Here is a 22,146-nt window from a genome sequence, read left to right as displayed (position 1 = left end):
CAGGCCTGCCGCCTCTGCCTCCCGACCAGAGGTCCCCCCAAGGGTGAAATGCCTTCCCTCCAGAGAATAGAGAAGCCATTGATTGCCCTCATCCCCAGGCACTCCACACACAGGCTATCGGAGGAAGGGGGAGGACTGTGAGAGGCAGGAAGTGAGGCCGGCACAGTGACCCAGCCAGGGCCCCAGGACCCTTGGAGAAAGGGAAGAGACTGAAGGCTGCCCCCCAGAAGAGTTCACAGGGGTCCATGTGAGCTTTCCAGGCCCACAGATGCCCGGGAGCACATCCTGGGGCCCTCCTCGGCCCCAGCTGCCGGTGCCGCCCGCAGCTGAGAGCTGGCAGCGGGGTGGAGGTGTCACAGCTACGGTGCAAGCGGGGGCCGGGGTGGGGGTACTGGGGGAGGACTGTGCAGGCAGAAATGTGGAGTGTGTGCTTCGTAAGCAGGCCTGTGGGGGTGGCGGCAGCAGAGCCGCGTAGGGCGAGCTGGGCTGGGGGTGGGCTGGGCGGGGATGTACCATTCTGAGCAGCGACTGCCCCAGCGCCCCTGCCCCCCTCTTGCTGACGGCAGGGAGAGTCACCCCCAGTGGCCAGGCTTGCCAGGCTCAGCTCCACAGGGTGGCCTCCGGGACCCTGGCCCAGCTCAGTCTCAGCAGCCAGACTTCTTGGCCCTCTACCCGCTGCCTGGCCTGCTGAGAAACAGAGCCATTTCTGTGGGCCGGGTGCCACGGGGCAGCCCCAGTGTGTCTGATGGACAGGCTACTTAAACCCCCAGCAAGCATGCCTGGCCCCTTTGGCCACACTAATCCCTCCGAGAGCAGGCCCAGGGCAGGGCGGCCTGGGGGAGGAATGTGGCCTGTGGGCCCAGCCTCCTGAGCCACAGGGCTGGGCACAGCCAAGAGGGCAGGGCAGCATTAAGGTGGACCAGCTGTGGCCTGAGCAGGCTGCATGGACAGGCAGGGTGTAGGGGAGGCCTGGCCTGAACTGAAGGCAGGGCCCCCACACCTCAGCCCTCTGAGGGCAGCTCTCCTTAAAGGACAGAGGGACAGCCTAGCCCAGGAGCCTGCTAAGGGCCTGGGAGCTGGGCTTCGGGGCACCGTTCCAGGTTCCGCTCCTGACCTACAGCTGACCTCAGTGTCGCCTCGGGCAGCTGTCTGCATCCTTGGCCCTCACCTTCCTTCCTAAAATGATTATATGTGACTCGGTGGCCCGGAAGGTTTCTTCACACCCAGATGTTCTGTTGTTTACTAAGCCCCCAGCGTTGGAGGAGGAGGGAGGGCCCTAGGCACCTAAGCGACCAGGTACTTTCCCAGTGAGGAGCAAGACCGAGATCAGCCCTTGGGACTCCGTTTCTTCCTCGCTCCTCTCTGGGGTGATGGGACAAGTGAGACCATGGCCAAAGGTTCCCAGTACAGGGGCCTTCTGGCAAGTAGTTGGGCCGGAACGGTTCCTCTTATTGTGTTTGAGTTATGATCACCATTACTGTGGAGTTGGCTCCTGCGGGGACGGGGAGCTCCCTGGAGGAGGCGGTCCTGGGCTGGCATCCTGGCCCTGCGGTCAAATTGAGTAGCAAGGGGTCAGATGGGGTAGCTGGGGATCTGGGTGGGCAGGAGGGGGCCCTTGCACCCCCTTGGGCTTGGCCAAGCCACCAGCTTCCATCTGCACAGGAGCAGCCCACCCTCCATGAGTTGGCGGGGAGACCTCAGAACTGAGGAGTGCGTGTCCCCAAACATCTTGTTCACAGCAGATGGCAGCCGCAGCTCCCTTTCTCCCTCTGCGGTGTCAGTTGCATTTCCCTTCCCTTTGCTCACCCCTTCTGTTAACTTTGGTTTCTGCTTTCCAAGTTGGGGAGGCAGCCTGCGAGCCCCCAGAGCCACCTGCGATCGTGGGTGAGGCTAGGTGCTCGGATCACCGACAGTTTCCAAAGGAGGGGACATCTCAAGCCCTGCCTGCTTGCTGGGGATGCTCAGGCTCACCCTGGTTCCAGCATGCTGTGAGTCTCTTGGGCCAAACGAGCAGCAAGCAGCGTGATCTCAGAGGAGCGAGGGAGCAGGCCAGGGCCTCGTCTGACATTTCTTGAGTAGCTACTATGCACCTGACTCCGGGGTGCCAAGGACACAAGCAGAGGGTGCAGCCCTGCCCTCCAGGAGCTCCCTGCGTAGTGAGGAGCCAGGGCTCTCGGGAAGAAACGGAGGGGCACTGACCAGGCCTGCTTTAGGGCTGGCAGGCTTCTGGAGACTTCACAGAGGCTGCGGTATTTGGGCTAAGCCCTGGCAGGCTGAGGAGTCCCCAGGCGTACAGGATTGGAAAAGGCACTCTGTGCAAAGGCACAGAGGCATGCAGAGCTCTGACCCCACGTATTGCTGGGCCATGGTCAGAGGCAGAGCAGATGAAGGGCCAGCTGCCTCATCGGCATGTACTGTTCAACCCCAGGGTGAGGTCTGCAAGGAGGAAACCTCACTCCTCTGGCTGCTTGTGGGGTGAGGTCAGCCTGAAGCAGAGCCCTCTATGGGGAACAGGGTGGCACAGGCCTTTCTCAGCTGGAGGGATTCTGGGACCTGGCTTGTGGCTACCCTGAGTTCGGGGCCAGCAGGAGCAGCCCCTGTTGGTGGAGCAGCCTCTCCTGGTGGAGTAGCCCCTCTTGGTGGAGCAGCCCCGGCTAGGGGAGCAGCCCCTCCTGGTGGAACAGCCCCCTCCTGGTGGAGCAGCCCCTCCTGGTAGAGGAGCCCCTGTTTCCGCAGCCTGGGGTCAACAGTCTCCCTGGAGGCTGAGGCCAGGGGGTCGCAGAGAAGCCAAATGAGTGTGCCCTTTGAGGGTGAGGTGTTCAGGCTTCCATGGTGCTGCCCTGCCCTGGCTCTGCCTGACATCCATGTGACACTGGGCAGGGCACCCATGTATCGAGACCCTCACCTGTGCCAAACTGTGTTCAGAGTGTTCCCACATGGGTCCTATCCCATTTAACCTTCCAAAGGGCCGCTCATGTGGGCATTGCTGGCCCCAAGGTCCTGAGGCTTGTTTGGAGTCACCCATCCGGCACGTGGCCAAGCAGAGGCTCCAAGCCCAGGTCAACCTGACCCTCCCAGCATACCTCCTTCTGAAGTTTGTGTCCTGTAGGGCAGCACGCCCAGCAGAACAGTGTGGCCCACGCTGTTTGCTTTTCCCAGCCCTGCGTCTGCTGGGCCACTTACACCTGCTCACTGTTTGCCCAAGGTTTGCCCTCCAGGAAGACGGGGTCAGGTGAGGCCGGGCGAGGGTGGCAGGCAGGTGGTCCTCAGCTTCAGGTTTCCAGCTCAACTTGGAAGCTTCCAGCGTCCAGCGTCTTCTGCCTAACCAAGGAGGGCTGTACTGCCCGGACGTGCCACGCCCTGCAGTCCCAATGCTGCCCCCGCAAGGCCTGGCCTCGCCCACGCAGAGCGTGTGACTTCACAGTGCCAGGGCGACTGCGGCAGCTGGACGGTCGGCAGGGAGCAGGACCAGTCCCCAGAGCCCTTATGGCAGGCACTGGCGGAGTGTGGGGGCGAGGGGTAGCATCAATGGGACTTTTGTGTGGCGGGAGCAGAAGCATCTGTCACAGGCACATCTGCCCCAATCCTTCCTGGAGCCGCTGCTGGCCCTCAGCCCCCACCCTTCCTCCCAGTGAGGAGAGCTTGCCTGGACTCAGCCAGTCCCCGCCCTGGCCTGCCCTTCACCCCCTTTCAGATGAATCAACCCCAGGAACTTGGTGAGTTCTGCTGGGGCCCTGGGCCCGCCCCTCTGCCTGCCCTCCTGACGGCAGGCTTCCTGCATCCTCTCCCCGGTCTGGCTGAGTTCTCTGCTCCATAGAAAGTCACTGACCCGAGACTGACCTCAAGTCACCGACCTCAAGGAGGCCACGGGCCTGGTCCTCAAGACCGATGGGAACAGATTAGGTGGATCTGGCATCCCAGGGAAGAGGGAGCCCCTTCTTCACTGCAGCTGGGACCCCAGGGACAGGCCTGCGTTAAGCGGGTAGGCAGCCAGCAGCACCTTCGTCCTTGCAGTCCTACCTACAGCGGGCCTCCAGAGCGACTCTGGTCCCTGAGGGTGAGGGGTCTCGGCATGCCATGGGGTGTCCGCCCTGCTTCACACTGTGGCCTTTAGCAGTCCCACTGCTCTGGCCCGGGGTCTCTCCACCGCTTGGTGCCTGTTGGACAGGTTGGGAGGACATGCAGGCTATCACCTTTAGGCTGCGCTCCGTCCTCCTGGGCAGAGAGCTCTGTACACAGAGGGCGGCCGACAGTGTCATCACTCAGGCTTGGGGACAGCCTTCCCAGGTGGGTGCAGCTTGCAGGAGGCTCCCTGGTCATTCCCATCCTGGCCCGTGGGGAGCGGGCTCCTGGCTGTGGGGACCCCAGGTCCCTGCACCACCTCTCCTTAGCTGGGGCACAGGACGGACGTGGAGGGAGGGCGGGGTTGGTCTCCTGAGGTCTGTAACATGTTAGAGTCACCGCGGCCACCAGGCTCTGCACAACCTTCCCTCCTGCTGCTGGTCAGGGATGAGTGGCGGTCTCCAGGCTCGGGTGGTACTGCAGACAGCCCTGTCCCCAGGCCTCGCACCCCACACGCCATGCCTGCGGCAGCAGTGATGATCCCTAATGTGTGTCCTGCCCAGTGCCCGGCTGCCGCTCCTCACGACAGCACAGCAGGGCTGGTGCCCTGGCAACCCTGTTGGCAGGGAAGGAGATTCCTATTTGTTCGTACTTTAACCCACATCACTTAGATGCCATTTCTCCCCCTTTTACAGGAACCAGGGCTCCAAGGGGCTGCGGCTTGCCCGCATTATTAGTGGCCGGGCCCAGTACCAGGCCTGGATTCTCTGACACCAACCCCGGCGCACCCACTCAGCCCCTGCAGTAAACCCGAAGTGCTAATAAACGAGCACATTGATACATAATTAATCCCACCTTGGATCCCTCTGTTCTTTTCTATCTGGGGAGCTCTGAGCGCTTCCCAGGCGTGATCTCAAGCATCCTCCTGAAGCCCAGAAGAGGTAAAAGGAGGCTCTGTGCAGAGAGGGTGGGGGTGAGGGAGGGGGAGGAAGAGCCGGTGCAGAGGGGCTATGGGTCTAGAAACCAGCCCTCTCCCCATCTGGGCTGCCCCTGCCTCTGGTAGGGCAGATCTGGGGCAGGGGCGTGTCTCCTGGGGCCCCCTGCCCTCTTCCTCTGGGCCCTGTGGGGTTGTGCCTGTGTGAGCTGGGAGGACAGAACCTTGGGTGAGGCCCCATGCTGTCTTAAAGGGAAGTCATGACATTGCCGAGGCTTTTTATAGTCTTCCTTGCAAGAAGCCCCCGCTGCTTCCGGTGTGTCCTCTGATTCTTAGGAAGTTGGCAGAGAGCAGATCAGGGTCACAGGAAGGGAGGCAGAATGCAGACCTGCGGGACAGGCCCCATACCGAGCCATCTTCCACCGGTGGCCCAGGAGGCAGCCCCATTCCTGTCTGCATCATACGGCGAGGACCCGAGGCTGAGAGACTTGTCCCGACCACTAGTTCACGGGCGAGTCAGTGCCCCGGGAGGTTTGGCTGACTTCACAGGCCGGTGCCCTGAAACCGCTGGGCTGCCATGTGGCTGCTCCGGCCTGTCTCCCTCCCAGGGCGGCCATGAGGGGCTGCCCTCTGTACCCTGAGTCTTCCCCAGGGACTGCATTCCTGAGCCAGAGACTGAAGACTCTTGGAAACTGTGCGTTCAGGGAAATAAGACAGCACGTCCTGGGGAGCCTGGTGGTCACCTAGTCACTCACCTTGTTTTTGGATGAAGATGCTGAGGGGAAGTCACTTCTCCTTTTCTTCTCACTGACAACTGTGCAGCTGGCTGGGGGCTGTAGGGCACAAGGGTCCCGCCAGGAACCCAGGCGCCGGGAGAGGGCCTCCACGGCATGCTTTGGAGAAGGGGACACCACAAGTTACCCTCCTGCAGACGTGCAGGGAGAACGGGGCGTAGAGGCTAAGAGGAGCCCCTCAGGCAGCAGGACCTCCCTAAAAACTGGTCATGGACCTTGCTCCACTCCACTGCCCTCTGGGTCACCCTAGGCGGGTCACCCAACACCCTCCCCACCGACAGTTTCCGAATCAGTGAAACACACACGCCACGTTTCTTCCCCACCTCTCCCACCGCATGATCATTGGGCTCCAGCGAGGCTGTGGGTGCACCTGCCGCTTCAGGAGCAGTTCAGGCTGGAGCCTGGATCCAGTGGATGGTGTGGGGAGAGCCCCAGGCTGGGAGGCAGGAGCCCTGGGTCCCCTGCTGGGGAACAGCCCAGCCCCCAGGGAGCCAGTGCTTGCACACCGCTCCTTCTCAGGCAGCAGGGACTTGGTGGGTTCCTGCCAGGCCCTTTGCTGGGAGTCTCGGACACAGCAGGAAGGCAGGGCCCCTGCCCCTGGAGCCACATCTAGCCCCCAGGGGCAGGGGGCAGATAGTAAACAGGCTAACAGACAATAGCGCTGGATGCAGGAGTGACAGTGAGGTGATGGAGAGGGACGCAGATGGGTGCACCTGAGATCCACCAGCAGGGCAGAGGAGCCAGGTTTGAGCTAGCAACGGAGTGACACAAGAGACGCAGCCATGCCAGGACTGCAGGGGGTAGGGGGCACATCCGGGCACAGCAAGGCCTGAGGGCCTGGACGTTGAGACCGGGCACACTTGGCTGTATGAGGGACAGAGAGAAGGCCGGAGCACTGGAGGGTGATCAACGAGGGCGGCATGAGAGGAGATGAGGCAAAGGGAGCATTTTCCAAGTGGGGTGACTGGAAATGCTGGGGCGGGGGGCGTCGACCAGCAGACAGACGTGCTCTCTCTGAGCTTCTGTTTCCCCTCCCTTGTGGGCTTGGCATCCCATGAGAAGTCCCCCACCTGGGCTACGGTCCCCTCCCCACGGTTGTGTTTGTGGTCAGAGCTTGGTGGCAGGAAAGATGAGGAGCTAAATGTTCAGGGGCATCACCTCCCCTCTGAGCAGCGTGCACAGAGCCCAGGGACTGCCCCTGGGCAGATGCGGGCTTGCTGACACCTGGGCACGCTGCAGCCGGAGGACAGAACTGGGTTGACCTGAGAGCCAGCTACCAGGAGCGTCTGTAGATGTTGGGGCAGGACAGGCTGCCACCAGCCTGTGTTCTTTTTTTTTTTTTTTTAATTTTTTTTTAATGTTTTATTTATTTTTGATACAGAGACAGACAGAGCATGAGAGGGGCAGGGACAGAGAGAGAAGGACACAGAACCGGAAGCAGGCTCCAGGCTCTGAGCCAGCCATCAGCACAGAGCCTGACGCGGGGCTCGAACCCACGAACGTGAGATCTGACCTGAGCCGAAGTCGGAGGCTTAACCGACTGAGCCACCCAGGCGCCCCGCCCCCAGCCTGTGTTCTAATGGCGCTCATACAGGGTTCGGGGGAGAGCAGGGTGCCACTCGCCCTTCCCTGGCAGCACGCAGGAAGTGCTCCGGGAGTGTGATAGCCCCTGGAGCCAAGATCGCTGGCTGTTTGTCCGGTTGCACCAGGACCATCTGCCTGGGGTGTCCTTGACAGCACCCTCTCCCGCACTGCCCCCTCCCATCTGTTACCAGTGTCTGCTGCCCCCACTCGTCTCCACCCTCACGCCTGTGGCCAGTGGGTACTGCTGACACTAACCGCTGTTATTCAGCCGCTAGGGCCCTGCCCAGGCTGGGCCCCTGTCCCCCAGCCTTTCCACCTTGGTCTTCCTTCTTGCTCCTATCCCATTAATCTGGTCTGTGCTTCCTGGTCCCCCTTCGTGGGTCCCTCCTGCTGAGCGGCGACCTCTGTCCTGCCCCCTCCCAGTGGCCTCTCCACTCTGGCTTGTCCCCCAGACCTCAGCCCCGGCTCCCACCTCCTTACTCAGGCTCTGCTGGGCTACCCTCTCTGAGCATAAGTCACGGGATGTGTCATTGCTGGGTGTGGGGATGAGCTTCAAGTCTCTCTTTTTTTCTCCCGGCCTGTGGGCGCTGTGAGGGCTGGCCCCATGTCGGCCCCGGGCGTGTGGCAGGCACTCTGTCAATGTTGGATGGATGGAGAATGGCCGCCTGCACGCATTCCATTTTAACTGGGTTTCACCTGTGTTCACACCACCCAGAACACCCTCCCGGAGCTGTCCCTAGCCTTTCTTCCTCTTGTGTCCTCCCCTGACCCAAGCCAGGGAGCCTCGAACCAGACCTTTGGCCACGTGTGAGGGTTGGGGGTCTTCACAGCTGCTCAGCCCTGGGGCCACCTCCCGTCCTGTGCTCCTGGCTCAGCCCAGCCTGGGGCGTGGGGCCTGGGCCTGTCAGGGATCTGCCGTGCAGAAAAAGCATACTAGCGGCCAGAAGTAGGGACAAAAGCCACAGGTTCTGACAGGGTACTCGAGGGGCCACCCAGAGAGGTTTCCAGGCCGCCAAGAAGTTTGGAAACTAGGTAGAATCCCGGCATTGCAGAGGGACTACGGAGGTGGGGGAGGGCACCCAGGGTCTGATGGGTTTGGAGCCGACCCCCCTGGGCTGGCTGCCCAAGGCCTTGGGTGGCGCATTTCCTTTGCCGGCTGGCCAGGCCTCTGCTCTCAGGGGGCCTGGGGTCCTCAACACCTGCCATGAAAATGGTAGCAGTGCTGGTCGTGGGAGGCTCAGGGCTAGAAGCCAACACTGTCTCTCTCAGTGTCCAGGCTTCCCGTGCCCAGTCAGGGCCCTGCTCATGTGGGCAGGCTCCCAGGCTGCGAAGACGGTTCTAGCCAGGCGGGCTCTGTCTAGCACTGGCAGGGAGGGGGGCGCCCAAGAGGCCCCGGAGCCCTCAATTCTAGGTCACCTCCGCAACATCCAGAGGCAGGAGTGGTATTTATAGCATCCAGCGGCCACCACGGGTGGGGGAGTCGGCAGGAGCTGTGACGCAGGCCACCCCCCTCCAGGTCCCCTAGCTCCCGCTGACTCCCTCACCGCTGCCCCCCCATCCCCCACTCCAGAGCCTTTCTGGGACAAGCCGTGAAGGGCCGGTCCTGCCAAGAGAGAGCAGGCATTGTCATGCTGCCTCCCCAGGCCCCAGGGGAGACGAGGTGCCACTCTGCCTGCCGGGAGCCTCGGCCTCTGCTGGTCCGGCCAGGACCTTGTCTGTCTGCGTGGCCCCAGGTGGGCCTCCTATTAGCACTCTGTGCCTGGCCCTGAGGGTCCCTCTCAGTGCTGTGAGCTCCTCTTTGAAAGGTGCGTCCTTGGAGTCTGCCAGCAGCTTTGCAGACCTTCCTGGGGCCAGCAGGCATCAGTGAAAGGCCTGCCTCATTGCCACTGGTAGCAGGCTGTGAATGGGGCAATGGGCACCTGCCCCAGGGTGACTGGGAAGAGTCCCTACCACATGCCCGTTTACTTCCTCCCTGCCGTGTCCTCGCAAAGTGGGCTAGAAGGGCGGCCGCCCCCGCCCGCGGTCCCCAGGGCTGTGCTGGGCACACAGCCCCAGCCCCACCTCCCACCACACCCAGCGAGCAGGGAAGGGAAGGGAAGCAGAGGCCACAGAAGTGGCAGTGTGACCCGGCTAGGGCCTCAGGTCCCAGGGGTGAGTCCTCTGGGAGAGAAAGTGACACCAAACTGTGGAGTCCGAAATCCAGCCAGGCCCCTGCTCTGCAGATTAAAGCGGGTCCTTTGGTCCCGCCCAGGTATGAGCAGGCAGACAGAGGGTGACGCTTTCCGGCTGCCCTATATCAATACTGCTACCCCCATCGTGGAGGCCAGGCTCCCCTCCCGGCCTGACCCCATTTCCAGACTCTTGCTGGGAGCCTCCAGGCCCATCCCTCCCCCTCCCTGGGGCCAGGAGAGAAGCAGAGGGAGGCTGAGCTTTCTCCCTGGGAGCACCCGCATGGAGAAGGTGCGGCAGGCGCCCCAGGAGCCTGCAGGACTCGGGCCCTGGCTCCCCTGGCCAGTCGTGGGCTGACCTAGCAGGACGGGGGCTTAAGGCCAACTGTGGACGGGCCCTGAGCCTCAGCAGGGAGGGGCCTCATCTGGAGAGGAGGAAATCCCTGCGCTGGCTCGGTTCTGAGCAGACAGGAGACCTAGTCCGGAGCAGGAAATGGGCTCGTCCGATGGGCAGGGACGGAAGGGGCGGCGGTTGGAGGAGTGCTTTCTAGCCAGTGGTTGGCAGTTTTAATCGTATTTAAAGGGCATTTCCGAGCCATAATACGCTCGTGAGGAGGGGTTGATTTAATTAGAGCTATAAACTGTGTGTACGCATCGCTAATGCTATGGAGCACCCCGTCTGTGGCGGCCCCTGCTTTCAGCACTTTGCAGCTTTGAACTCACTTTGTCCTCAGAGCAGCCATACGAGGGAAGCACTGTCCCCGCCCCGGTTTACAAATGTGGTTGGTTCTGTAGTTACCTTGTCCTGGGAGGTGGGCTGTGCACTGCACTCCATGGATAGAGACACGAGGGCAAGAGCAGGTTTAGGACCTACTTGCAGGCCTCGGGTCCTGCTTTTTCCTGCCCAGGAAGGGGGGAGGGAGTGGGGGGGGGTTGTCTGGAGGACAGCAGAGTCAGCCCCAGGTCCCAGTCAGAGCTCCTGGGTCCATGTTTTCCATGACCCCTTCTGCCCTCGGGGCTCAGGCCAGGCAGACGTGTGGCTCCTTCCCGGGGTCCCAAGGCTCTTTTCTCAGCCCTTGTGCAGCAAAACCACGTAGAATTCTAATAAAAGTCTGGACCAGAGTGGGCCTGAGAGGTCATCCAGTCCACTGCCTTTCAAGTGTTTTTAAGCACTGAGACTGTTGAGTCCAAAGAAAATGTTACAAGGACACCCAGTACGTGAGAGAGCTAAAATCACCCGACGACATAGCCTGCAGGAAGCCCCTGGCCTGCTGCTGCGACCACCTCCCCTTGTCTGGGGGCCCCTGAGGGTTTCCGGAACCTCAAAGAATGTTGCTATCCCTTCACGGGACACAGGAGAGTAGAGCCACGTGGGGCGCCCCCGGGCCAGGCCTGTGTGCGTTCGAAAGCAGAGCAAGCTCCTCCGTCCACGTTCTGTGGGGGCACAGGGCAGGGGCTCTTGCCATTACATACGGGAACTCAGCAGACCTCCTCCCCTGGGAAAGAGCTCGTCTTACGTTGTCACTCGATGCCCGTCCGCTTCCCCGATGCCCAGGGAATGGTAGAAGTGAAACCCGATCGCCAGGCGGCCGGTCTGCGCCCTAGATGGCCGTGCTGCCCGCACAGGTGGCCGCTCCTTGGCTCCTTGGCCCTGGGCAGACTCTGCAAGGCAAGGCGTTTTCCCCAACTTGGCCCGACCCCGAGACCCAGCCCACAGCCTGAGGATGTGTGGCAGGACCATGCGGGTGCGAGGTATGCTGGGCATGGGGTGGGCCCTTCCAGAGTGGAGGTGTCTGGCTGGGTGTGGCCCACTTAGCATTCTCATTAACAGCCTCATTAGGGGGCCTCTAATGAATCGGAAGGTGCTAATTCCTCTCAGAGGTGTTGCCAGCACAGGGACAGCGACAGCGCAGCGAGTCTCCGCCAGTCTCCGAGTCTCCCAGTTTCTGCTTGGGAATCTCTGAGAAGCCAGGCCAGGGCACTGCAGTGAGCTGCCTGGGGGTGGGGGGGACGCTGCCAGCTGGTGGCGTTCACAGAGGCCCCTCGGGTGGCTGGAGAGGGAGGGGACAGGGTGAAGAGGATGCCGAACTGGGCAGAGGGGCATGAGTAGTGGGCCTCTGCCCCTCGGGGCATCGTGGGTTTGAGCCGAAGGATGTTCTGAAACTCAGACACAAAGAATCCCAGCAGTAACCGGGAGAGGTGGGTCCGGGCATCCTGGAGGTTGGCAAGGGTGATGGCAGGCATGGGTCAGCCTGGGAGCCAAGGATAGAGAGCTGGGCCTTTCTGTTTAGGAAGCTTGTCCTAGATGGCAGAGACATTAGCACCCCTGCCACCCTGTGGGGGCAGGGGCTTGGTGCAGTGACGGGAAGGTCTGAATGCTTAGGGGACATGGTTAATAAAAATAATGCCAACTGGTACTTTCTGTGAGCTGCACGCTTCAGATGTATTATTTCATTTACTCTTCGTGACTCCCTTTGAAGCAGGTACCTTCACTATCCCATTTTGCAGGTGAGGAAACTGAGGCTCAGAGAAGTGAAGGTCACAGACAACTAGGGAAATAATAGAATCAAGATTCAGAGCTGGGGCTACGCCACTCCAGGGCTGCAGGGAAGGCAGCTGCGAGCTCATCGGTTGGCTGCCAACCCCCTGGGCTATGCATTTGAGGGAGGGAAGGTTCCAGAGACCAGGGTAGACCTGTTAGAGCACGTGGGAGGAACAGGGGTGATATGGAAGGGGCTGCCCCTGGATGGAAACAAACCTGGGTTCCCTCCCACCCAGGGACAGGCAGGAGGAACTGGCCCGAGGCTTGGCGACAGCCGGGCAGCACCATCAGGGGGCTGGAGAGCCTGCCCCTCTGGGCCGTCCCACGGCACCTGTGCCCCAGGCATGGGAATGCGTGTGGGACATGGGCCTCTCCCTAAATGCAGGAAAATAAACAGTCTCTGAAGAAGAATTCAGAAACAAAACCTGGAGGACCCCATTCACTATCGGAAACAGGTCCTTTGGGCCCAGGAGTGGAACCCCCCGGAGGGAGGAGCGGGGGAGGGCAGTGGGGAGGACGGTCCAGCCCAGCCGCTGGAGGCCTTCCAGGGCCCTCCCTCTTGGTCCCCCAGCAGCTGGTGGCCCTCGCAGAACAACTAGCAGGAGACCAAAGGCCCCATTTGGTTCCCAGGGAGCCGGCTGGTGACAGTGACAAGGCCGGTGGCAGATGGCAGCCTGTTGTAGGAAAGAGCAGGGAAGCTGGAGCCGCAGTGACGCATGGGGCCCTGATGAGGGCTTCTCAGGAGGGCCTGGGACCCAGTCTGGGCCTTCAGGGACTATGCAACCTCGGGCAAGATATTTAACTTCTCTGGGCCTCCGCTTCCTCATCCTTCAAATGGGGTAAGACTAGCACTTACCCCATAAAGTTCTTAAAAGGTTAGATTAAATGAAAGGAAGTCATGGGGGCGCCTCCGGAGGCTCCATCGGTGAAGTATCCAACTCTTGATCCCGGCTCAGGTCACCATCTTGAGGTTCAGGGGACTGAGCCTGAGTTGGGCTCCGCGCCAGTAGTATGGAGCCTGCTTGGGACTCTCTTTATCTGTCTCTCAAAATAAGTAAACTTTTTAAAAATCTATGGAAAAAATAGGGGTGCCTGGATGGCTCAGTTGGTTAAGCGTCCGACTTAGGCTCAGGTCATGATCTCACGGTCCGTGGGTTCAAGCCCCGTGTCGGTTGGGCTCTGTGCTGGCAGCTTGGAGCCTGGAGCCTGTTTCTGATTCTGTGTCTCCCTCTCTCTCTTTCCCTCCCCTGCTCATGATCTGTCCCTCTGTCTCAAAAATAAATAAACATTTAAAAAAAAGTATGAAAAAAATAAAGGAGGCAGTATCTGTGAACGGTTTGCGGCAGTGCCTGGCATGTCATAAATGCTGTGTAAGACGAAAGAAAAGCAAGAACTAGGTGTTATAGTAATTGTCGGGGCTCTTTCTGGGCCCAGCCCAGGGCGGCAAGCGGGCACGGCTGCTGGTAGTTGAGGCTGCTCCTTCTCATTCAGTGTGCCCGGCCCCAGACTGCTTTTCTGGGCAAGGGACTCTGGCCGGCCAGCCCAGTGACGCGGAGAGAGCGTAGACGCAGCCTCAGGGTCTGACTTGGTCCCTCACTCGTTAGATTGTTGAACCAGCTGGAGCCTCAGTTTGCCCACACGTGATATGGGAACAGCCGTACTCCACCACCACCATCCCCCCGCCGCTCAGGTTGTAGTGTGGGGCAGGGCGGTGGAGGGGGGGCGCCTCCCCCTCAAGCTGTCCCGGTGGGGAGGATGGGGAAGGTTCTCGTGAGTCTAAGACGTGGGGGAGCTCAGGGGACAAGGGGCGGCGGGTCCCCCTCCGGATCCCAGCCGCACCAGGCGCCCTGCGAGGGCCTGTCTTGTACTGAAATCCGGCCCCAGCCCCGGGCAGGCTTGGCTCTGCCTTCTGCTCCCGCACAGCTGAGGCGTGAAAAGCAACAGCTTTTGGGCCCCTAACTTGGGTGGCACACACCCGGGCACAGGCTGGTGGCACACGTGGCCCCGCCAGCCCACGCGTGCTTTCTCTCTGTCGCCTCCTGCAGCTCCTTCCCCCTTCCTGTGCCTTCCAGAGCACAGCCTGCCTGGGGGGACCGAGACCCCAGGAAGGAGACGGGGCTCTCGGGGTGGAAGGTCACGTGGGGTCTCTCGGTGTCTGCACGTGGGAACTGGGAGTCTGATGGGAGGAGGCAGAGATTTCCTGTCTTCCTTTCAAGTAACTCAAGGAGGCAGCTTGAAATCCCAGCTCAGCCGTGTCCTGGTCGTGGGGTCCATGGGCAAATGTCGTACCTCCCCGAGCCGTGGCTTCTTCATCTGGGAAGCCGGGGTCACCGAGCCTGGAATTCGCCGACATTTATGGTGTTAGCTCCGAGCTCTCTCCTGGCTCCACAGCCCACTGACCCGGAGACGGGCCGACGGGCAACTCTGGGCTCAGTCTTCGCATCTGCAGAATAGGCCGATACCTGCTCTCTCCCGCATGGTGGTGCGCCCATGGATCTGCGGCCGGATGGGGAGCCAGAAAGTTCTTTATGGTCTCCAAGGCCCCACCTCCTTGCTCTGTGAAGGGAGCTTCAAGGCCAGCTCCTGAGTCCGGAAGCAAGCGGTTGGTTGAGCGCTACTTCTCAGAAGCAGGTGCTTCGTGGGGAGCGCACAGGCTCTGGAACCAGGCTGTGTGACCCTGGGCAAGTCACTTCCTTCCCCTCATCCATAAGAGACAAGTAGGAGCAGTGCCTGCTTCCCAGAGCCATTCATTCTGAGGACAAAGAGAATGTTTACAAGGGCCTTAGACAAGACCCCAGTCTTGGTAGGCAACTAACGAATGCGAGAGGAAGCGGAAAGACTGAGCCCCAGACTTACAGGTGGGCTGTCTCCTCCCCATCACCTGCCGTTTCAGGAGATCAGAACCCAGCCGCTGTGTGTTGAGCCCCTCCCCATGCGGGTGCTCTCACGGAAGCCTCGTCAGTGAGCAGGGAGGCTAACTGGTTCTCTAACTGGCCGTGAAGCTGAGCCGCGGAGCCATTAGGGACTGACCACCGCCAAAGCCCGTGCTCTGGACACTAATAAAGAGGGCAAGAGCCATCTGCCGGCACAGTTAGGCGAGAGGGTGCCCATTGGCGAGCCCGCCCCAGCTAGGATGGAGCCTCTGGGGGCCACCACTCACCCTGCCCACTGCCTGGGGCTCTAGTCATTCCCTGCCGCCCCTCCTCCCAAGTCAGAAGCCCTTCTCCCTCCAAGCCTAGACAAGCTCCAGTGTCCAACATGGAAATAATATGAATCAGACCAAGAGAGCCTAGCAGGCATCAGGTGCCTGTCCCTCTCACCCGTTTGGAGTACCTCCTGACTTCAAAGCCCTTTGAAATCCCATTCATTGTGGGTGTGGGAGTCCTGGGCACCCACGATCAAAATACCCCGCAGAGCTAAAGGAGCCCTTGCAGACTACCCAATTTCCCTTTTTACTTTGGCCACCAGGAAGCATGGAGTCTAGCAATAGTTTCACATGTAGTTCCTGCGAGGGCCTGTCTTACACGTGTGCAACGGATTCCTCTCAACCCTCTATTTTGATTTCCTTAGTTTTTGTTCTGCAGTTCGCTCGTTCTTAAAGCGATAGTCCACCTCTTCGTTGTTTCTGGGTCCCTTAAGATACACGCAGTCATTTGTTGTAAAATTGAGTGAATAATAACGTTAGTACAGAAACACAAGCCCCCTATTAATTGCCCAGGCTCCTCGTTCTCCAGAGGAGGCAGCTGAGGTCCGCAGGGGCAGTGACACCTGGCCTGGCGACACTGCTCTTGGGGCAGGACCAGCGGCTTGAGGATGTGGCTAGACCCGGCCTGGTTGCCAGCCTCGGCAGGCAGGGGTAAACTGAGGGTCTGGGGAAGGTGGACTTGGGTCTGGGGTCTCCTGTCCTCTGCCAGCTGAGCTGCACAGTAGTGGGGACCCTGCCGTGTGAGGTGGCCAACCAGCCGTGAGTGACTCTGTCTGAAGCTTACAAGTGGTTGACACCTTCTCGTGGCTGGGTCTCCAGTAGGGAGCGCGGGCCGACTGGCCAGGTTCCAAGAGCGTTATGCGTCAGGGACGTGAAAGAGATCTCTCGTGGGGAGTTCGAGTAGTGTGTGCGTGAGGAAGGGGAAGGGGGGGAGCCCGCTCTAGGACTCTGGGACTCCAGAGTGTCCAGCACCTGGTCGCGACACCACAGGGCTGGATGTCTGGGGAAGCCAGGAGCCTCTGGGGCCTCTCTGAACCTCAGTGTCCTCACCCATAAAGGGGGTGACGGGACTGTTTCTGAGCCCCTTCTAACTGACATTCCTGCATTAGATGTGGACCTTGGGTGGCAGCAGGTATGAGCTGTGTCTCCCACATGCAGAGTCTCTGAGCCTCAGTTCCTCCTTCGGGAACAGTGCTGGCAGAGGAGGATTTGCTGGCCACTAACTGTGGGACAGCTGCTGTCTCAAGCGTTTGGCTCACTTAACCCTGTGACAGTTCCCAGATAGGTACTGTTCTCAGCCCATTTTAGGAAGGACACACTGAGGCATGGAGAGGTTAAGTATCTTGCCCAAGGTCACAAAGCCAGTAAGTGCAGAGCCAGCTCCCAGGCACGATCGGTTTTTAGAGCCTGCGGACTGAGTGCTGTGTGGTGATCCCTTCCTCCCAGGGCTGGCCAAGCGGGAGATCTCAGGGGCTGGCCCTGAAGCCGGGGGTGGCCCTAGACAGACCGCCCACAACATGTCATCCTGTCTCCTGTGGGCGCCGGGCTCAGCCGGGCTCCGGTGACCTGGCCCCATCCCTGTCCCCCACCGGCCCTGGGCCATCAGGAGGGTAGATACAATAGCCATGCCCTCCTTCCTCACCTGGGGAATCTGGGTCCAGATTCCTGGACTAGGACCCGTGCTGGCTAGGACCCACTGTAAGAGGGCTCTTCTCCCTGAAACCCACTCCCAGGCCAAGCCCAAGGGCACCTCAGGATCAGAGGAGGAGACCCAGCCTGGGGCCCTTTAGTCAGCCACCTCCCAAGGCCCATGGTAAGGGCAGGTTAGCCTGTTCAGGCCTATACCTGTTCAGTATGGCCCCTTCCCATGGGCATCAGCAGTGCCTACCCAGAACCCCAGCGCCCAGGAAGTTCCCAGAAAGCCCCCCAGGAGCTCAGTTAGGACAGCCCCACGAATGGATGCTTCGGGTCTGTGGGGGCTCACATAGGCCCCAGTGACACTGTCCCTGCTGGTTCCTACTACAGCCCTCTGACTGTTGGGGGGCAAGGGAGGGGTCCTGGCTTTGCGGACAAAGAAACTAAAGCCCTAGGCTGGTCATGAGAGCGAGAGGGGAAGACGGTTCTCCCTCGGTGGTTGGGGGAGGCACTGGGGTGGGACGTTTCCCAAAAAGCCAAGGACGTGAGCCAAGAGGGAAAGGAGCCCTGTCCCTGGCGCTGTGGCTGGAGGACAGGTGTTATAGCAGCTTGGCAGGGTGGAGGGGTGCCCCTGGAGTTCAGGGCACTGCGGCTGCTCAGGAGGGGAGGGGCTGCCCCAGGGGCTCCAAGCAAGCATCAAGATGGACAATGTTGTGGGACCTGGGCCCTCGGGGGCTCCCGGCAGAGCTGGGACAGGGATAGGCATCGAGGCATGGACAGGTCCACCATCAGACATGTACCCAGGGTGACACTGGGATTCGAGGTCTGGGTGTCCCAGAAGGGAGCAGCCCGTTCTGTTTGTCAAGAGTGGGTTTCAGGGGCGCCTGGGTGGCTCAGTCGGTTGAGCCTCCGACTTCGGCTCAGGTCAGATCTCACGTTCGTGGGTTCGAGCCCCGCGTCAGGCTCTGTGCTGACGGCTGGCTCAGAGCCTGGAGCCTGCTTCCGGTTCTGTGTCCTTCTCTCTCTGCCCCTTCCCCTCTCATGCTCTGTCTCTCTCTGTATCAAAAATAAATAAAACATTAAAAAAAAAATTAAAAAAAAAAGAGTGGGTTTCAAAGAGGCCGTGACCTTGGGCCAGCCTGGAGGGATGAGTAGGGTTTTGCCGCAGAACAACTGGACCGAGCAGGGCACGGACTCTTCCAGCCAGGTGCTTTTTAGGGAGACACAACTTTGGGGGGGAGCTGGGAAAGAAGGGTGGGGCGGTGTGAGGAGGAGATGGAGTGCTCCCACCCCCTGCCCAGCCAGAAAGAACTGACTGGCTGGAGACAGGTTCTGGACTTGTATGCCCAGGAACTGGAGAGCGTTTTCCTGGTCCAGGACTTAGAGAGGGCAAGGCACCCGCACAAGGTTGCACAGCCTGCCAGCCGGAGACTAAGACCCTCACCACTGTCTGAGGGGTCTGGACTTTATCCCGGCACAGGGAGCCCCGGAAAGTTTTAAAATGAGTAGATAGCATGTGCATTTTTAAAAAAGAGTTTTGTATTTTCAGAAAAAGGCACCCCCTCCCCAGATGGTTAATACTTGGAGGCCTGAATCTCCAGCAGGGAAATGGGGCGTTGTGGATGGGGGAAGAAGGGGACCTCCAAGGGCCACTCAAACCAACCCATCCACATGAGGGGGGTCTTCATACCCCATTCAGACCCTCCAGAGCTGGGGGCCCAGCCAGAGGCTGTGGGGAGCCCCCAGAAGTGCCTCTGTTACAGGGGGGCACCACTCCTGCCCCAGAGGTGCCACTGGTCCGGGGTGAGGAGGGGAGGCCATGAGCCCCACAAATTTAACTGTTGGAGGGCATCAACCCTGTGCCCCAAGGGAGGAGAGTGAGAGGAGGTGCTTTGTGGCAGCCCCAGACCAGGAAGTAGCCTCTGCCCTCCCTCCCCACCCCGCAGACATTTCCTGCAGATGAAATCACATCCCAGCAGGGGACAGGCCCCCATTGTGAAGGGCCGGGGTCTCAGAGAAAGGGCGCCTTTCAGGCCCTTAAAAATAGCAGCCCTGAGAGGGATGAATCCACATGGAGCCCAGCCTCCCCCAGCGGCACAGGTCCTGTGGCCCCCATCCCACACCGTGACCTCTGTCGGGGACCAGCCAGAGTATCCACAGCCTAGGCGGGGAGGGGCGGCCGGTCCGTGAGGGCTCACACACTCTTCCTCCCCCGCTCACTGAGCCCCTCGCTGCCATTATCCAACGCCTCAGGGGGCCTCTGCAGACATTCTGTCGCTTGGGCCTCCCCAGGACTTTAGCAGATGAGGTCTAGCGACATTTTACAGATGAGGAAACTGAGGCACAGCTAGTAAGTCACACAGTTAGTGGCTGTTGGGGCCCAGGTTTGAAGCCAGGCAGCCCGGGCACCCAGCCCAGGATTCTGCGGTGGTGGGCAGGCCCTGGGGTCAGCCCGAAGGAGCCCTGCCACATGGGCCCGGGCACCGGCCATGGCTGTCGGCCCCTGAGCCTGGGCAGAGGCTGGCACCGTCTATATCACTCCGGTGTCTCAACGGATCTGACAGGCCTTCAAGTCCTTCTGCAGGGCCAGGTGCCAGGCTCTCCCCACTTCCTGCCAGAGCGCAGGGAGGGCAGAGCTGTGCCCACATGTGGGTCGTGTGCAAGTTCGCAAGGGTGAGGTGAAGGAGTGGTAGCCGGTCTAGGCTCCCAGAGGTGAAGGGTGGGGGTGACAGGAGGGTGCCCCTGGAGGGGATTGGGAAGGGCCCTCTGCGGGGCTCACCCTAGAACAAGATGCTCTGGGGGGCTGACAGAGGCAGGACCCTCTCCCTCCAGCCCCCCCCCCCGCCCCCAGAACGGCACCCCCCTTCCTCCGGCCACCGCAGGGGTCTGGGCGGATTAGCCCTTAGAGGGGACAGGAGCTACAGCACCTGCTGGGACCGAGCTGGCCCCCTGAGCCACCTGGGGGGCTGGGGAGACCCGGTGGCGGCCAAGGCAGCAGCATCGGCTGAAACCCCAGCTGTCGGCAGCGCTGGCCGCCCCCGTCCCTCCCGGACGTACCCGCTGGAGCCCTGGCCCCCCACCCCCGGCCCGCCTGCCCCCCACGCGGCTCCCAGGCTCTTCATCCTTCTCCCCGCTTCCCAGAATCCGCGCTCTGACTCCTCCTTGGAGAGAGTGGGATGATGTCACTTCCTGAGGGGGGAGGAGTAGGCACGACCCCGACAGGCTAGCCCGCCCGCCCGCCAGGCCGCCAGCTCGCAGGGAACAGCCTGGCCGCGGCCAGATGAAGTGGCTGCACCAGGGAGAGAGAGACGGGCTGGCTCGGACATGCCGGCTGGCCCCCCGGCCCCATGTCCCCTCAGCCAGCCTGAGGGTCGTGCTCACCGGCCGGGGGACACTTGGCCACCTGCTTCCCCAGTGATGCTGGTCTCCGAGGACACTCGCTTTCCCCGGAGCCGTCACCGGGGAGAGGAGGACTTGCCGCCCGCCTCTGGACCAGGTGCCATGTAAGCCTCTGGGCCTGGGGGCAGCTGCCCACCAGCGAGGGCGCCCACCCCCCACAGCAGGGAGTCTGCCGCACAGTTCAGCACGGGGCTGACCTGGAGCCCCGCACCCGTATCTCCCCAAACAAGCCGCCTGTGGGGAGCCTCCTGGCCCGCAGCGCCACCCTGGCTCCGGGGGCTCTAGGGAGTGGGGTCCCTGGATTCCTGGGCACCCCTCCCTGAGCTTGCCTGTGGTGAATTGGAACTCAGCAGCTTTGGAGAGTTTTGAACTGGGCTGCAAAGGCTGCGTGGCTCGGGGTGGGCGTGGGAAGTGTGGTTGCCAGGATGGGATACCCTGCAGGGCCCACTCACCACCCTGCGAGTCGAGGGGCTGGATGGCCCCCGTTATGCTCCTGACCCTGCATCCTGACTGTGCCCCTCCCTGCCAAGGGGCATAGCTGTGGTTGGGCATTCTGTCCAATGAGTGTAAAATCGAGTCACAGAGCACACTCCCAGGGGTCCAGCAAAGCAAGAAACTGAAGAGCTCAGTCAACATGTCCTTGTTGAGCACCTACTGTGTGCTGGACACCTTCTCGCTTTCATGCTCGGCCCATGTACGCCCTTCCCCCCACCTTTCCCCAGGTCTTCAGCCTTCTATTTGTTTGTTTGGGGCTGGGAAGCCCACATCCCGCCCCAAGGACGCATTGCACTGGCCAGGTCTCCCATGCCACCCCAAGGACCGCATGCACCAGCCAGGTCCCCTATGCCACCCCAAGGACCGCATGCACCGACCAGGTCCCCCATCCTACCCCAAGGACCGCATGCACCGGCCAGGTTTCCCATGCCACCCCAAGGACCGCATGCACCGGCCAGGTCCCCCATCCCACCCCAAGGACCGCATGCACTGGCCAGGTCTCCTGGAAAAAAGGCACCAGGGAAGCTGGGGGTGGGATGCAGTCCCATGTAGGGAGAGGCAGGGCGTGAGCCCAGGTCTTTAATGGCACTGAGCTGCTACTGTTCTGGTAACTCCAGGGAGAGCTGATTCCAAAGGGCCGGCACCAGTCTTGGGGACAGGAGAGTCCTCAGGAGTAAGGCCAAAGCCAGTGTCTCGCTGCTGAGGTCCTTTATATTGGCTTTGGGGGTGTGCCTAGGGTCAGAGGTGGGGCCTGCCCTGGGATGGATCAGCATTTCTAATGGCCTGGGAGCCCCTGGGCTGTGGCACCTGGAGAGATGCCTGTGTGCTGGCCACATGTGGCCAGGTGTGTGCCACAGCAGCCACGGGGCCCTCTGCTGTCTTGCAGGAGGTGAGCACCAGGCCCGCTGAGCCTCTGCAGAGCCGCCAGCCATGCCCGGGATCGTGGTGTTCCGGCGGCGCTGGTCTGTGGGCAGTGATGACCTCGTCCTGCCGGCCATCTTCCTCTTCCTCCTGCACACCACCTGGTGAGTCATGGGGCCATGCCCAAGCCTGTCCTCGTCCTGCTCTCAGCTCCCGGGACTTGGTGTCTGGGACACCCACCACTTAGGGAGATACCCACGTGGTGCCCAGAGACTCTGCATGGCCTACACTGGACCTGGCCCCGTGACTGGGTGGGGCTGCTGCCTCCCCACTGCTCTTGCTTCCCCTTCAGTGCCTCTGGATAGTGCTCCCCAGCCTGTCCTCCCATGTCCCCGGAGGCGCTAGACAGCAGGTGGATGGTGCTCCTGAGGCGAGAACCCTCTGCCCACCAAGTCCGGGCTGGCCAG

The 22,146-nt window shown here is 61.2% G+C and overlaps 1 protein-coding gene across 3 annotated transcripts in view; it reads left to right on the top strand.

The window, feature by feature from the left end:
• The window catches only part of DAGLA (diacylglycerol lipase alpha), a 60,140-nt gene that overhangs the window by 15,050 nt on the left and 22,944 nt on the right, over positions 1 to 22,146 (top strand). Inside the window, exons 1-2 of one of the 3 annotated variants that reach the window (XM_029956618.1) lie at positions 3,441 to 3,716; positions 21,705 to 21,843. In XM_029956618.1, the coding sequence (XP_029812478.1) occupies positions 21,749 to 21,843 (95 nt within the window). In that variant the 5' untranslated portion in view covers positions 3,441 to 3,716; positions 21,705 to 21,748. Of the gene's footprint in view, positions 1 to 3,440; positions 3,717 to 20,153; positions 20,428 to 21,704; positions 21,844 to 22,146 lie in introns of those variants that run through there. The other 2 variants (XM_029956617.1, XM_029956619.1) reach the window with 2 other exon arrangements.

This window comes from Suricata suricatta, chromosome 11 (genome assembly GCF_006229205.1).
Source record: "Suricata suricatta isolate VVHF042 chromosome 11, meerkat_22Aug2017_6uvM2_HiC, whole genome shotgun sequence".
NCBI lineage: Eukaryota > Metazoa > Chordata > Mammalia > Carnivora > Herpestidae > Suricata > Suricata suricatta.
Note: the sequence above shows the minus strand (reverse complement) of the source record. Positions and strands in the feature narration are given on the sequence as shown.